The following is a 14824-nucleotide window of genomic DNA, read 5'->3' as shown; positions in this document are numbered from 1 at the left end:
CCGGCGCCGTACGGCGGAAGCGCTCCCGGGCGTGTCGTGCCGGTGCTGCTGGGCGCCGCCATCGGGGGTATCGGTGATGGCGCTGCCGGTGGAGGAGTGGCGGCTGTGCGCCGCCCGGCGCTGGGCCGCGCTAGAGCCGGCGCTGCGGGAGCGGTTGGCGGCGGCGTCGCTGCACGACACGCTGCGCCTGGGCTGCGGCCTTCTCCGGTGAGCGGCGGGCGGGGCGGGACGGGGCGGAGTGGAGTGGAGCGGGGCGGGCGGTGCGCGGAGCTGATCCGACACCCCCCCCCCGTCCCGCAGGCCCGAGGCGGAGGCGGCGGCTCTGCGGCGGTTGTGCCGCCGGGCGCGCGCGGGCAAGGAGCCGGCGGCCGCGCGCTTCTACCGGGAGGAGGGAAACCGGCTGTTCGGCCGCCGCCATTACGGTGCCGCCGCGAGGCTCTACTCGCAGGTAGGTGGGGCGGGGGCAGGCCTGGGGCGGGCCCCTCACGGCCCGGGGCCTCCGTCGAAGGGCTCCTGGTGAGGGGTCCGGCGGGCCCAGCCTGAGGGGCGGCTCCCGTGAGGGGATCCCCGGGGAGGGGGGGACCCACAGCCCCCGCTGAGAGGGTCCCGTTGAGGGGCCCCCGCGGCCCCCCCCCCCCCCGAGGCAGCAGCTTTCTGGTCTCCGCAGGCGGCATCCCACGAGCTCCCCGGCAGCCCCGAGGTGTCCGTCTGCTTCGCCAACCGCTCTGCCGCCCTCTTCCATCTCGGGCGCTTTGAGGTAAGCGGCGATGGGGCAGCGGGATCCACGGCAGCCCCCCTCCACCCCCGAGCTCCTGGGTGCCCCCGAGCAAGTTTGCACACCCAGAGGGTGGCCTGAGGCCTCCCGTGTAGCAGGAGAGGGGATTGGGGCAAGGCAGAGCCCAAGCAGCATCTGAGGTGTTACCGCACAATGTTTGCACTCGGGGTTCAGGCGGGTGCTTCCGCGAACCCCGCAATAACAACTGTTTGGTTGTTAGAACAAGAGACTGTAGATCAGATGTGCTTCCAAAGCTGTGCTTAAAGCATCCATCGTTGCTGAAACTTTCTGAAGGGTTCCTGCTTTCCTTCTTGTTTTGTGTCAGGAGGCTTTATTTGGCCAACAGATTGGCTATGCACATAGAATTTGCTGATTAACGTAGTCTTATTAAAATATTCTGCATCTTAGATGGAATAAAAGAGCACGAGTCTCAGCTGGTTTTCAAGTACGTTTAAAAGGCCTTGTCTTTGTTTCTAGGTTTGTTTGGAAGATATTGCCAGGGCTGAAAGTCATGGCTATCCAGACAGGCTGCTGCCCAAGGTCTTGCTGCGGAAAGCTGAATGTCTGCTGTGTTTGGGGAGATTACAGGATGCAGCAGATGCCCTCAGTGTGGTGGAGAATAAAATTGCTATGGATGGGATCATGACTAGTCCTACGCACCAGGCACTGCTAAAAAAGTTAAGTCAACTGAAGATTAAAATACATGAGAAAGAGAGCTGGCCAGAGCCTGCACGAGAAGCATGTGGTGACGCTGAAAGAAAGTCGGAGATCTGGGAAGAGAATGACAGTATTTCAGGTGCATCTTCATCTTTGAGCTTGAATTTTGATATAGAGAGAGGACGTCACTTGGTGGCCTCCCAGGACATCCTGCCAGGACAGAGCCTGTTGAAAGAGGAGGCCTTTGTGAGCGTGCTCTGCCCAGGGGAGAGCTTTCTTCTGCAGGACAGCAGTGAAACAGCGTGGGATACTCGAGTCACTAATGCAGATCTTTATTGCCACCGTTGTCTGAGGCAGCTCTTAGCCTCAGTGCCTTGCCGTGGGTGCAGTTACGCAAAGTACTGCAGCCAGAACTGTGCAGATGTGGCATGGGAGCAGTACCACAGGACAGAGTGCTCCCTGGGAGCGCTGCTTCTCACATTAGGGGTCTTCTGCCATGTTGCCTTGAGGACTGTTCTACTGGCGGGATTTGCAGAGGTTAGCAGGCTGGTGGAATGGTCCCACAGTGGTGACCTTCATAACCCTGAGGCAAGATGCAAACATCTGAGTGAGGCGCCAGGTACAAGAGCTGGTACCAGAGGTATCCCTGGTTGTAACGACAATGGTCAGTACCAGAGTTCTTACCAGGCTGTGTTCAACCTTCTGCCACATGCCGAGAAGCATAGCCCTGAACATAAGTTCCTTTGCATGCTGAGTGTAGTAGCTATATGCAAACAACTGCAAGAAGCTGGCCTAGAGGCGGCTGTTTTGAATCAGGAATCATCCGAGAAGTGGTCCAGACCAAAGATATGTGAAAAAACATCAGATGAATTGTCTCCAGAGCTGAAGATTATGGCAGAAGCAATGCTGAGGCATGTGTTGCAGCTGCAGTGTAATGCACAAGCGATCACTGTAATGCAGGAGTCGGGTAAGATAAAAACTTTTAAGCCCTTTTCTGTTTTTCTTGCTCATCTAGCTTGTGTGAAGTGAAGAGATTGAATTATCAGTTGTAGAAAGCTCCCATTGCACACAGGAATGACTTGCTTAAAATTTAATGGCCTGTCCCATGCTGGCCTGTTTCTTGGTGCACATGTAGAGGGTATTTAGCTATTATGTATTGCAGCAATATACCAGAGACCTTTCTACTGCTATCTGCAATTGGTCACAGTGCTCGTTGCATAAGTTGCGTGGGTTACTGAGCATTCATTCTCAACCTACTTGTTTTTCCTCTGTCTTTAGGGTCCAGAGATGGTGCTGTTGTAAATAAGAAGCCTGTGCGCCTGGCGACAGCCTTCTTTCCTGTCCTCAGCCTTCTGAACCATGCATGCTGTCCCAATATCAGCGTGTCATTTAGTGGGACAGCTGCCACTGTCAGGGCATCACAGCCAATCCCAAGTGGCCAAGAGATTTTCCATTGCTACGGTAAGTATTAACTCTCTGTTTGTCTCAAGGCACAGACATCCTTTCACCTCTGCTTGGCATGCTAACTGATGGCCGTTAATATCCTAATTCCCAGTATAATGTTGCTAGAGTCTTTGTTTATGTATAAGCCTTGATCAAATATATCAACGCAAGATTTTTATCTCCTGAGCCCACTGTTACATTTTCAATCTCCAGTTATGTCCTCTCCAAAAGATGATATATCTAGTCTCAATTATAACAAAGATAGATTTAGTCTGATGTTAAGAACTGTACCTGTTTAGAGATTTCTACCCTTGCCATCCCTTTGCAGGGCCTCACCGATGTAGAATGAGGGTTGCTGAGAGACAACAGCTTCTCAGTCAGTATTTCTTTGAGTGTCGCTGTCAGGCATGCCTTGATGAGTTAGAGTCTGATGTCAAGAGTGTGGTGTCCGTGAGAAACTCATTCTGCTGTCCTAGCTGCCAGGCTCCGATACAGGTAGTTCTTCCATAGTTACTGTATAACTTATTGGGATGTGTAACATTTGGGTCTCTGGGAAAGTCAAGAGTTAAAGACCTCAGTCCGTGATCTCTGCTCAGAAGGCAAAAGCCCCTGTAGAGTCAAGACAGTATCTCACTGTTCTTAGCAGCTTTCTTGTAATGTTCTTGTACGTCAGTCTTCCAGCATTATAGGGAAAATAGTGCCTTTAACAGCAAGTTAAAATACCTTTGAACTTGATGAAGGAACTTTAGAATATCAGGGCTGTGGACTAGGGGAAGGGGGATAATTAGGAAAGAAAATGGAGGCCTCAAGTCTAGACAGAAGTTGTACATACAGGGGCTGCATGTAGAGAGAGTCACACTCTCTGCAGTTCACAGGACGTGAATGAAAACAGCGTGTAGTGCGGGTTAGATGGGAAGAAGTCAACATAGTATGTATTTTGTATGAACGTTAGTTGTGTACTGCATGACCCTGCTTTGGCCTAATCTATCGCTCACATAGTCAGCTGTTCCTGGAAGTTTCTCATAAAATCAAATAGACTAAGAGCAATTTACAAGCAAGTCACTTTGTAAGTAAGCTCTGAGTTGAACGTGAGCAGGAATGATCACAGGGATGATTTCCACAGGGGGAAGACATGCTTTGTTGTTCAAATGAAGCTTGTGCAATCTCAGTCAGCAGAGAGAGCCTGTCACACCGTTTACAGGACCTTCAGCAACAAATCAAGAAAGCATTAGAACTGCTAAGAGACAGGAAGGCTGGTAAGGCTCAGCTTTCTACTTTAAGGTCAGCAGCTAATGAGTACGCATCGGGAGATGTAGTTCTAGCCATGAGATGGCACTGTTGCTTATGCAGTTGGGGTCTTCTGGCATGCAGCCTGGTGTCCCTGGGGACTTGAGCTTTAGGGTTTTTTATACCCCTGATCCAGGTGTTAATCTAAGTCACACGTTGTTCCATAGTAACTAAAAGAACTCAGGGTAACATTGGAATTATGCATTCCCAGGCCTTGCTTTCCTGGAGCGAGTCGCGCCAACACTGCGTTAGAATAAGCAGGGTTGCAGATGAAGTCAATGTTGAATCCTAACCAAATCCAAATCTATCTGTGTAAGACGCAAAGATGAGATTGGACTGATTTTATTTCATGGATCGTGGAAAGCTGGAGACTGGCCAGTAGGATGAGTTTTATACCCTGTTTTGTTATAGATCAGGCTATCAAAATGCTCCTGAAGTGTCGGATGGATGCTGGAAACTTCTTGTCTCCAGAGCATTTGCTGATGGGAGAGATGGAAGATCATCTGGCACAGGTCTATGCTACTCTTGGTATGGCATTGTCTTCTCATTATCTTTAGTTTTCTGAACTTTGAATTTAACATGACTATCCTTTTCTCTGACTAGCCCTTTCACTTTTCTCCTACTGCATTTCTCTAGTTTTGACAGCAGGGCTCTCAGAAAGACTCCTTTAGCCAAAACTGGGTTCCCAGCAGCCAGTGAACAATAATGTGATCTCATGTTCTTCTGGATTTCCTGTCCTGGTTCTGAGGTCAGCAGCCTCCCAAGAATGCTGAGGACATAGTTCATCGCATTTTGCATAATGCTGTCAGATTCTTTGGGTGGCAGTAGCTCTAGAAAGTGTTTATTCATGACTCGTTTTTTGTTGTTTTGGTTTTTTCCATCAGGGAAGTGGCAGGAAGCAGCCAGACACCTGGAGAGGAGCATTGAGATTGTGGAAATGCATCACGGGCCATCAAGTGTAGAAATAGGTCATGAACTTTTCAAGCTGGCACAAATTCTCTTCAATGGGTAAATTTGCTTTCATTCTCTGTCCCTTCCCTGCACCACTCCTGTGTGTCTGATGCAATATCATGGCAGGTGGTCCTTGGCACCTGCAGGGTGTCTTGCAGGACCCTGGACAGTCTGGCACAGGTCCACAAGTTGGCCATTACTCAAGTGCAAGTTGGTTAACCCCGCTGGGGTTCACTTATACCTCATGACTCTCTTTGGACCCATTTCTCTGCTTTGTTTCCGTCTATTCTTTTCTTCTCCATGGCTCCATTTATTCCCTGTCCTATTGTTTTATTTTGACAACTAGTCGCCCTTGGTGTTTATACCTCAGTTGTATAATGTTGCTGACATCTTTTCAAAAGAGGAAATAAAATCCTCTTGCTCTGTTTTGGCCCTCTTTTGGCAAGCAAATCCCCTGACTGCTTCTGAAAGTCTTCTCACAGCACCTCCCTTTAACTGAATTAATTTTAGCAGGAGCTGCAGCGAGGAAGTAGTGGGTACCTATACTCAAAGATAGTGTTTTAAGTTTTTGTCCATCTCCTTAGCTTTTTCCCCCCCCCTCCTCCCTTTGCAGCCAAAGTGCACACTATTTGCCTGGTGCTGAAAGGCAGTGGAGGGTAGGATCTGTACCCATGAACAGGTTTAGGTTGTTGTTGGGGAGGGGTTAAAGGTTGTGTAAGTCAAGGAGCTGAATTAAGTATTTTGTATACTCTGTTCTTATTCTCTTCCTATTTCAGATTTGCAGTTTCTGAAGCTCTGAGCACGATTCAAAGAGCAGAGGAGATTTTGTCAGTGCACTGTGGTCCTCAGAGTACTCAGATCCAGGAACTACAAGAGATGAAGACCTGTCTGCTAGAGCTTCCCAGAAGCGTCCTTCAGAGGACTTAATTTCCCTGTCAAAGGAAGCTGCAATGTGATCTTTCATCAAAGCTAAGTTTCACGTGGTAAGGTAGTCATGTAGTACAAGCTGGAAAATCATGTGTAACAACAACTTGAATGAAATCTGAAATGCTCTTTAGTGAGACTGTTGTAAATAAAATGACCGATTCTAACATGAGGGGTCTGTGTGTGGTATGGTGGGAATAGATGCTGTTGTGTAATTTCTGCATGTGGGTTTGAAGCAAATGTTTGAGAAGTTTGTGTATGCGTGTGTTTCTAGAGATGTGAATCTCCCATGTGTGGTACTTTGACAGTTATGAACATACAGTCATCCAGACCACGCTGCCTTTTATTTCTAACGCTATGAAGCATTTTTCTTCTTGCCAGCATGAAACGTAAATGGTTGGAATGGGTGAGGCAGCAGGTTGGGGAGTGCAAACTTACAAACTGTAAGAGGGGGCACTGCAGAACTTGGAGGGCTACCAGCGCAGCGCAGACCTGTCAGTGATGAGGGATAAACAACTGGCGTCAGGTTGGAAGACAGGATGGGGAAAAATGCAGTATATGCCAGATGATGCTTGCATATAGGACAGAACTGCATTGCGGCTCATCTGGGGAAAATGGGAGCGTGAAGGCATATGACGTAGGCAGACAATCTTTCAAGGGAGAATACTGGGGCTTGCTGAGATTAATAGCAAAAGCTCTTTTATTGCAGCATGAAGGCATAAGATTTGCAAGTTGTGTCTTTGTGCAGCAGAGCAGGGAGCCAGTATCCCTCCCAATACCACCCTTTCCATTTGGGCCCTACCATTGCAGATTATTGTGAAGGGATCTAAACACTCCTGGGATCCAGGATCTTGCCAATGAACAGGAGGGTTCCAGTGGTATCATCTCGCAGTACAAGAAGGAAAGGTCTGTCCACGTGATATTCTATGGGGAAGGTCAGACGAGCAGCATTCACCCCAGGATTTGGTGTGGATCTTTCCCCATCTTCACTAAGCTCCAGAATTGCCTTGTGTTGCATGTGAGATAGCTTAATAGGTTTGGCAGAAATCATGGTAAAATCGGGTGATGTGAAAAGTGACTGGAGCCCTGGAGGAAAGAAAGAAAATTCCATTAGCTGAAAGCATAGATTGCAGGTGGGGGAGCAGTACTGCTAATGCTGTGATCCAGGAGGGCACGTAGCTGCTCTGGTAGAGTTTATTGAGGGTAACAGGGAGAAGCAGCTTACATCTGTTTGGACTGAGCTTCTCCCTCTCAATCTCAGAAGCGTTGTATGAGCTTGGTGGAAAGATGTGATAAAAAGTTGAGGAGTCCTGGACCAAGGTGATTTAGTTGCTGGTGAAATCTCTACAGACTGACAGCAGGACCTAACTAATAACCCACCAGCTTCATATTCTTCTGAGAGCAGGAAGGAACTTGCCCCCTGCTTTGAGCCCTGGCAGTCTGTAGAGGGTGTGTGATGTACATACTTGTCTCCTTTAGTGTGCTGCCAAGTGCCTCTTCATAGTTCAGCTTCAGTTTGGGCAAGCTTAGCACAGCGTGGACTGTCTTCAGCTCCTTGTCTACATCGTGGACAAACTCGGAAGTAAGACTTTCCTCAATCAGAGTCATATTCTGGGTCACTTTCGTAGGCAGGAAGAACATGGCACTGATTCCCTCTGTCAATGGCAGCTGGGCAATCTGGAAGGCCAGTTATAAATAAGAAAGGGTCACATCAATAATAAGCAGTTTTACCTGTCCCGTACCAGGCACAGGCCTGAATCTCGACTGCCTGGTCAGCCTTTCCAGTTAACATTTGGTCGTCTTCCCTGTTTGCTTTTACTGGACATGATGCTTCCTGACCCCTCTGGCGCCCAGGCTTTCATCAACCCATGCTGCAATCTTTCTGCTATTACATGGCAAGTGCTCTCTCTCACCTGTTGAATCCTGTAACGAACTGCAGTATTGCTTTGGGGGATTCTCAGCTGGAACACCTTTGAGCTCATGCAACAGTGAAAGATTTGTTGAAAGAGGTAGATATGGAAAAGTTTTGAGGAGTGTGCCCTGCCCTTCTTGCCCAACTTTAGGTCAAGCAATACAGGCTAGTAGGACCTGTGCATTATTTCAATTCTGGACTGCTTGTCACATAGCCAACGTAGAAGTAGGATATTCTACGAATCAACATACTGCCTTTCAAAATAGGGATTGCAAAACTAGCCTGATGGGAGGAGCAAGGCTGTCTTCTGGAGTGGGTTAACAGGTAAGTGTCACTGAGCCTGTTCCTCAGTAGATTTAGGAGATCTTGTGCAATATTTGCTCTCTGACCTTGCAGTTGAGTTCTGAGTCAAAACCATATCGCAGTATGGCTTTGGGATCTGACATCATGGACACCTTCACAGTTCTGGCCTCATCCAGATGGAAGTCCTTCAGGGCAGTCTTCTTGGTGTCAAACTTGGTTTTCCACGTCCCTATTTTTTAAGAAATAAAATGGAGGATTTTCTGGAATAATAGCATATGAAACCGGGCTTGTGTCTGTGGCTGAGTAATCTTGCACTTTATATATATACAGTATTTGTGCTTTAAGAGGAGGCATAACTGAATGATGATAGAGATGGAAATTGACTGATTGGAGCTACTGATTTACTGCCACGCTTTGGCCCTTCCTTTTCATCTGAGAATTGCCTGAATGGGAAATAAAAAATCAAGCCAGTGTATGGGTGGAGTAGCTATTGGGAAGTGGATGTCTACTTATGTAATTACAAAACTATTTTAAAGGGTAACAACTGTGTCAATGCATATAAAGTGATTCTCTCCCCACCCTTTGGAGTTTTGTGAGCTTAAACTTTCTTCTCTGGTCTCTTACTGCAGACAGGTCAAGATTCAGCTTCCCAAGAGTAATAATTCCTCCCTTGAGGACTATTTCTGTTCAAGTAGCGTGCATTTTTTCTTCTTTACTAAACGTTCTCAAACACTTTCTTCTTACACTCTGTCTCTTTGGCAGTCTGTTTGCTCTATTGGAAGTGAGAGCGTTCCCTCGCATCTCTTCTAACACATGCTTAATAGACTGCCTCTGTAACCAAGTACACAACATTCTTACCCTTGAAGTAAGCAGCCCCAGCAAGGAGAATACTGACATCTGTGGGCATGTCCTTCATAAACCGCATAATCCTTCCCTTTGTCTGCTGTCGTACCCAGTTGTTGATTTCTTGGAGGTCTAACTGGGTATTGCCACTTAGTGCCCTCAGACGCATCTTGTAGGACTTCTCTAGTTGGCTGTGAAAACCAGGCTTCACCCTCAGTCCTGGGGAACAAAAACATTGATATTGCAGCTAGCTCCCTTATCAAAACAATCTCAAGGCAGCAGATTGCAATCCAAAGCCCAGCAGCAGATCTCTCATAAAACATCTGTGGCTGTGTGTATACAGAAACCTGCTTTGAAGAAGAATGACTGACGGCACATGGAGGAAACTCATCCAAATCCTAGAGCCACCCATGCTGGAGTATGGGATAACTCTCTTCTGAAAAGTAAAGAAAGGAGATAAGAACAGAAGGCTTGCACACAGCTATTCCTACATCAGTCTTTCTTATTTCTCCAGCTTGCTTTATGAGTACAGCTTACTCTAACTATTGGATTCTTGGAACCAGCAGGTTCCAAAAGATCTCTCTTAGCTTTCTCAGCAGATGTTTATTGCATACCGAAAGCAGGCATTTCAAATAGTTCTGCAAAGAATTAAACAAAGGAATATGGCTGAATGCTATCACAAATAGAAAACGTGATTTGTGGTTCCTGGAAGTTAGCAACACCTGCCAGAAAACCTAGAGTGAAGGCAAAATTCTCAGCAAGTTTCTTCTAGGTCTTCCGCGTGTTAGCTGCTCTGTCACCAGTGTCTTTGTGTGCATAAGTCTGGTCTTTTATTTAGGTGCACACAAACTTTCCAGGCTTTTTCTGGAGCAGCGACAGCATTCCATGCACTGGCTGCATCCTGGCTCAACAGTATGTCAGAGGCAAAGCTGTTAGTGCGGTGTTACTCAGTGTGTTCTACCTGCTGCTAGTTATTTAGGTGAAATTTGATAGAGGGGAAGAAGGACTTTTACTTTTCTCCAAGATGATACGGGAGGCACTTTTCATGCTCTTCTCTGGTCCAGTCACGCTGGCCAGTAGGTCCTTGTAAGTGTTGTGGACCTCAGCTTTGTTAAGCAGATCATAGAAGAGAGCGCGAGAAATCACATCTTCTGTTCGTTCTCCAGCCCCTGCCAACAACAAGGACAACAGTATGAGGGAAGGCCTGTCAAGCCAAACAGCGTGTGAGAAAAAGGGGCAAGAACTCACCAAGTGAGAGACCAGAAAGTGCAGTAGCCAGGCTGAATGGTGACAGTAGCACATTGGCAGTGGCTGTCCGGCTAGATTGCTGACGGTACAGGTCATAGCCAAAGTTGGAGACTGCAGCTGCCAGCTTGTTTACAGGGCTCTTATAGAATGGATCTTCCTCTTCGACCTCGCTGGTGTTAGCTCCATCAGCGGTGGCAGAGTTCTAGCAGGTACAGGGAGCGCTTTGGTTAGACTTGCAGTTTACAGGGGCAGGTACAATTGTGGTAAACGTTTCAAAGGCAAGCAATCTACAGATACTCCCCTATGATCTGCAGAAATACTGGCTTAATCTTGCTGGTAGGGAGTGTAGGAACAGTTACTTTACTTTCAAGTGTCCCAGTAAAGCCAAAGACGGCACTCAGATTGGAATCCACTATTTCTGCCTCATAGTCATCCCCTGATGTAACTGTGGTTTTATCTAGGTAAAGCAGGAGTTAGTCTCATTATGTTGCTAAATAAAATCCTAGTAACTTAGGAGCGTAGTGCTTAATCCTTCCGTAAGATTCTCTAAAATTAAATTACCTGCTCCAAGTATCTCTCCCTCACTCTCTGCATGCTGTCTCCTACTCACCTGCTCAGTAGCTGAATTCTGGGAGCTGCTCGGGACAGTTAAGAGACCCAGGAAAAGGAGAACCACTGGAATCTGCATGCCTGAACCTACAGAGTAAGAACATGACAGAGGTAGTTTGAGTAACGGAGCAAATACATCTCTACCACTACTATTTGCTGTACCTGGTTGTAACAGGAACTGCAATGACATATGCTGCTGCTTGTCCTTCCCAGTTGTGAAACACACACCTGATCTTAGCGGGGTTTTCTTCTCTGGTTTGAAGTATTCAGCCAGCCTGGCCCCAGTGACTTTAAAATTGGGCAAGCACATGTGCCTGGGTGTGCCTGAGCACAAAAGCAGATGTGTGTGGCCCAAACCACACTGATGCTGGCAGTTACTGAGTGCCAAGGTCCAGAAAAGCACTAAATCCTATCTTCTGAGTTTTAGACTTTAAAAAATTCAACACTTCATTTATAAAAGGTAGCAAATCCATATTGTTGAATGGGGCAGAAGACGAAACTGACTGGTTACTGCTCTGCTATACAAGTTACCTGCCTCAGGCAGTAGTTTGTCATGTTTCTTGTGTCTGCATGTACCTGGAAGGCTGTACAGCCTATATGCATCCTTTGCTTTTAATTTGCAATTCAGTAAAGTAAAAGTAGAAGAGCTTTCTTAAAAGACAGTAAGGAAAGGGGCTGGGAGTAAATACCTAACACTGGGCCAGATCTAGAGAAGAAATGAAAGACAGAGCTTGGCTTATTCAACATTTTTAATGGAGGTGGGAGAAGAGTACCAAACTCCCCAAAGCTGTTCCTTCTGTGGAATCCACTTTTAATCACTCCAGTGTTGGCATATGTGGCCCTTCCAGACAGATCCGTCTGGTCCAAAGGGCAGTGTGTAACCCAGGGTTTCACTGTGGGTAAACCAGAGCTACTGCAGAAGTGTCATGCCCCCGAGAACAGACGCCACTGAGGCTGGTCTGAAGCAATGTTTATATAGATTCCCAGAAATTAGAGGAAGAGGGTTGTATTTAACTAAGCCCTGTGATCCAGGCATCCAGTGAAGTAGGAGAAAGAACATGTGTTTCAGATTAACTTCAGCTATAAAGAAAACATGCCTGCTGGTAGAAATACAACTTAAAGCCACGTGGCTACAACAGCCCCAGTTCAGGACCCCGTCTGTTCAGGCAGAGGTTTTTACTTCAGTGAAAGGCAGTTCACCGTTTCCCTTTCCTGCCAAATCCATTTTGTTCTGGAGGTAGTTCTGCCTTGGAGAAAAAGGTGTCACGGTGGAGATTTTAAGTTTTCATCTATGTTTAGATGGTGTAGCACAGAAGCGGTACCCTCTTTTCCCTGTGCGCTTGCATCCTGTGACCTGCTGCTATCCTAGCTGCCGAGCAGATGAGGTATTCTGGTGCAGAAGATGTGCATCAAGAGGATTTACTATACTGGAACAAACCAATGCGTTTGGTGGTATGATAGTGGAGATGATATTGGGATTGCTCATATGATTGCAGAATTTTACAATGAATAGGCACCATGCTGAAAAAGAGATGACAGAAGCCCTGTGTGAGTCTTAAGTTAAACAGGTCTTGGCGAGGGCTTTGTGAGGATGCCTGCAGCAAGCAGTACTCTTGCATGCAGAGCGGAAGAGGTGTGGCCCAGTCTAGTTTAGAGATTAAGGTTTTCCATGGAGCATAACCTTTTCTCTGAAGAAAAAAAATAATAATCTCAACACAACCTCTGCTTCCAACTACACTGAGCTCCTGGGAGCATGAGAGCGGAGATTGGTTTTGCAGATTTGTATTGTTTTTGCCAGTAGTGTCACCAGCTTCATATTTCTCAAATTTTGCCAAAAAGCAATTTCCATTTTAGAAAGACAAAGCCTTTTGCGTTTGAATTGGCCTGAACATCTGGATTCTATTTGCATGTCACTTAGCGCACAGCCAAAAATGCAGAGAAAAGAATTTGGTTGGAGCAGAGGTGGGATGGTTTCAGGCACGATATTAAAATCTGTGGCTGTCTTTAAAGAGAAGAGAAGGAGCAACAGCATGCAGCGTGTGATGTTACAGTCAGGAAGGTACGGGAAGAAAACTGAGAAACGAGCTGAGAAGGAACTTTGTGTCTGGGAGTTGTCTATTTGTGGAGGCCTGCAGGTGCAAAGGAAATACTTTTCTTTCCATCTATAGTGGTACAAGTCTCGCATTGTTTATAAACACTTCTGATTTTAGGGGTGCTATGAAACATCATCCACGAGTTCAGACGGCTCGCTGTGATCGCTCCACCCCACAGCACTAACTCCTTCTGAAGCATCTTGCACCCACTAGCTCTAGAAGATTTGACTATCACCAAAATTGTTGCCATCGCAAAGAAAAAGCGTGTTCCCAGCTGCAACACAGATGCTAGAAGGGCAGAAAACCACCCCAGTTCCCAAGCACAGTTCAGCGCCAGAGGCGAAGAGGTGCCCTAGGATGCTGGTGACTCCCAACCCTCGGTGAGATCTCTCATTTGGTGGGAATCCCACCCTTTAACACCTGCAGAAGAACCGTTCTTCCCCTTTCCCAGGTCCCCTGAGAGCTCCCCAGCCTCATCCCCTGCCCTCTGCTCCCCTGGCCGCTGGCAGTGAGCAAGGGTGAGCTGCCCCTTACCTCGGGCTCCTCTCGGCCGCTGCCGTCGCAGGCTCCCAGCCGGTGCGAGTCGGGGACAGTGTGGGCTTGGTGCAGCCACATCTGCTTTTTGCTGCTTCCCCCAGCCCAGCCTTCGGCAGGCTTCAGGTTACAGCTTCCCAGGGCTCTCTTAAAGTGCTCTGCTCCCATTTTGTGCTGCTGCCACCCTCCCGCTGAATTGCACTAACTTTTTAACCCTGCCTTCCAAAACAAATGCGATCCCTGTGATAAGGGCAGTCTAGCGGGTAAAGCACAGGTCGGAGAGGCAAATGCTCCCTGCCCTGTTTGAGCAAGTCTTTTATCCCCGCAGTTTTGCCGTATGTCACATGAGGGAATTTCTTCTGTCTCAGAGGTACGGTTAATGCAGCAGTGTTTAATGGATTTATGGATTTATGTCCAAGATTTAATGGAGAGACTTGTAAAGTGGAAGCAGGATTCTGTTGCTGTTTAAAGCAGTTAAGGGGAAGATGTTCAGAGCTGGCTCTATCCAGTGATAGTTACTAGTTAACAAGAAGTTATTAACATAACGGCTTAAAGTTTTTGGCTAAGAAGAAAGAGACTAAAAAGCCAAGGACTGTTGGTAAAAAAGATGAATTAACAGAATGTTGTAGGAGCTTACAGAACGATAAATGATCTGGAGAAAGGGAGAGGGGCAGAGGGGTTTCATTATTTTTTGCAATGGAAGACTCTAGGGGAGCACCCACATTTAAATCAAGAGAGTGTATTTTTCCTAAGTATGAAATTGTAAAACTCATTGTAACTAGATATTGCAGAAGATGAAAGATAAATAGATGGGGGGGGGACGGGGACAAAACCCAAACCAAATTAGTGGAAGACAGGTCCATTGAAGGCTAACAATGGTCGGATAGAACGTCAGACCCAGCAGCTGGGCGATACAGCCAGAGAACAGTTGTTTTTCCTTGTCCCTAGTCATTCTTGGCTTTTCTTTCCCCCCGTCATTTGTTACTGGCTACTGGGAGAGCCAGGATACTGGGCTAACTGGACACGTAGCTAGCCTGATCCAGGGCAGCTGTTTGTCTACTTGGAAATGCTGAAAGTAAATTGTAGCCAGTAACATCAGTGTCCCCAGCCTAGGCTTGCATTGGGACATCCCCTTTTTGGGCTGCCAGCCCCGCCGCTAACAGGTAATGAGGAGTTACTCATGCATGCTGGCACCGAGCTCATAGAGTCCCTCAGCAAAGAGGAAAGGGTGGTTTTAGAGAAGCA

General features: G+C 47.3%; 2 protein-coding genes across 2 annotated transcripts; one reads left to right on the top strand and one right to left on the bottom strand.

Moving 5' to 3' along the window:
• The first annotated feature begins 76 nt into the window (after positions 1–76).
• Positions 77–6204, top strand: SMYD4 (SET and MYND domain containing 4). The gene is made up of 10 exons (XM_076354405.1): positions 77–207; positions 301–448; positions 668–757; positions 1253–2399; positions 2711–2893; positions 3204–3370; positions 3999–4131; positions 4574–4690; positions 5047–5170; positions 5890–6204. Exons 1-10 carry the CDS (start codon positions 77–79, stop codon positions 6038–6040), a joined length of 2391 nt encoding a protein of 796 aa, XP_076210520.1. The 3' UTR covers positions 6041–6204.
• Positions 6205–6714: 510 nt separating this feature from the next.
• On the bottom strand, positions 6715–13680 carry SERPINF1 (serpin family F member 1). Its single transcript, XM_076354407.1, has 8 exons — positions 13580–13680; positions 10954–11039; positions 10344–10545; positions 10109–10264; positions 9111–9314; positions 8339–8481; positions 7504–7714; positions 6715–7123 (listed from the first exon to the last, which is right to left on the bottom strand). The coding sequence occupies exons 2-8, from the start codon at positions 11029–11031 to the stop codon at positions 6864–6866; spliced, it is 1254 nt and encodes a 417-aa protein (XP_076210522.1). The 5' UTR covers positions 11032–11039; positions 13580–13680; the 3' UTR covers positions 6715–6863.
• Positions 13681–14824: the final 1144 nt, after the last annotated feature.

Source organism: Aptenodytes patagonicus, chromosome 17 (genome assembly GCF_965638725.1).
Source record: "Aptenodytes patagonicus chromosome 17, bAptPat1.pri.cur, whole genome shotgun sequence".
Lineage (NCBI taxonomy): Eukaryota > Metazoa > Chordata > Aves > Sphenisciformes > Spheniscidae > Aptenodytes > Aptenodytes patagonicus.
Note: the sequence above shows the minus strand (reverse complement) of the source record. Positions and strands in the feature narration are given on the sequence as shown.

What these genes read in the sequence shown, in the direction of transcription:
- SERPINF1 (XM_076354407.1), bottom strand. Translation starts at nt 11,031, where the DNA reads ATGCAGATTCCAGTGGTTCTCCTTTTCCTGGGTCTCTTAACTGTCCCG. An exon ending in TGGGGCTGCTTACTTCAAGG is followed by an intron (nt 8,482 to 9,110) that starts GTAAGAATGTTG and finishes CTTAAAAAATAG; the next exon opens with GGACGTGGAAAACCAAGTTT. An exon ending in CAGCACACTAAAGGAGACAA is followed by an intron (nt 7,124 to 7,503) that starts GTATGTACATCA and finishes TCTTTCCTCCAG; the next exon opens with GGCTCCAGTCACTTTTCACA.
- SMYD4 (XM_076354405.1), top strand. Translation starts at nt 77, where the DNA reads ATGGCGCTGCCGGTGGAGGAGTGGCGGCTGTGCGCCGCCCGGCGCTGG. An exon ending in CCGCGAGGCTCTACTCGCAG is followed by an intron (nt 449 to 667) that starts GTAGGTGGGGCG and finishes TGGTCTCCGCAG; the next exon opens with GCGGCATCCCACGAGCTCCC. An exon ending in GCACAAATTCTCTTCAATGG is followed by an intron (nt 5,171 to 5,889) that starts GTAAATTTGCTT and finishes TTCCTATTTCAG; the next exon opens with ATTTGCAGTTTCTGAAGCTC.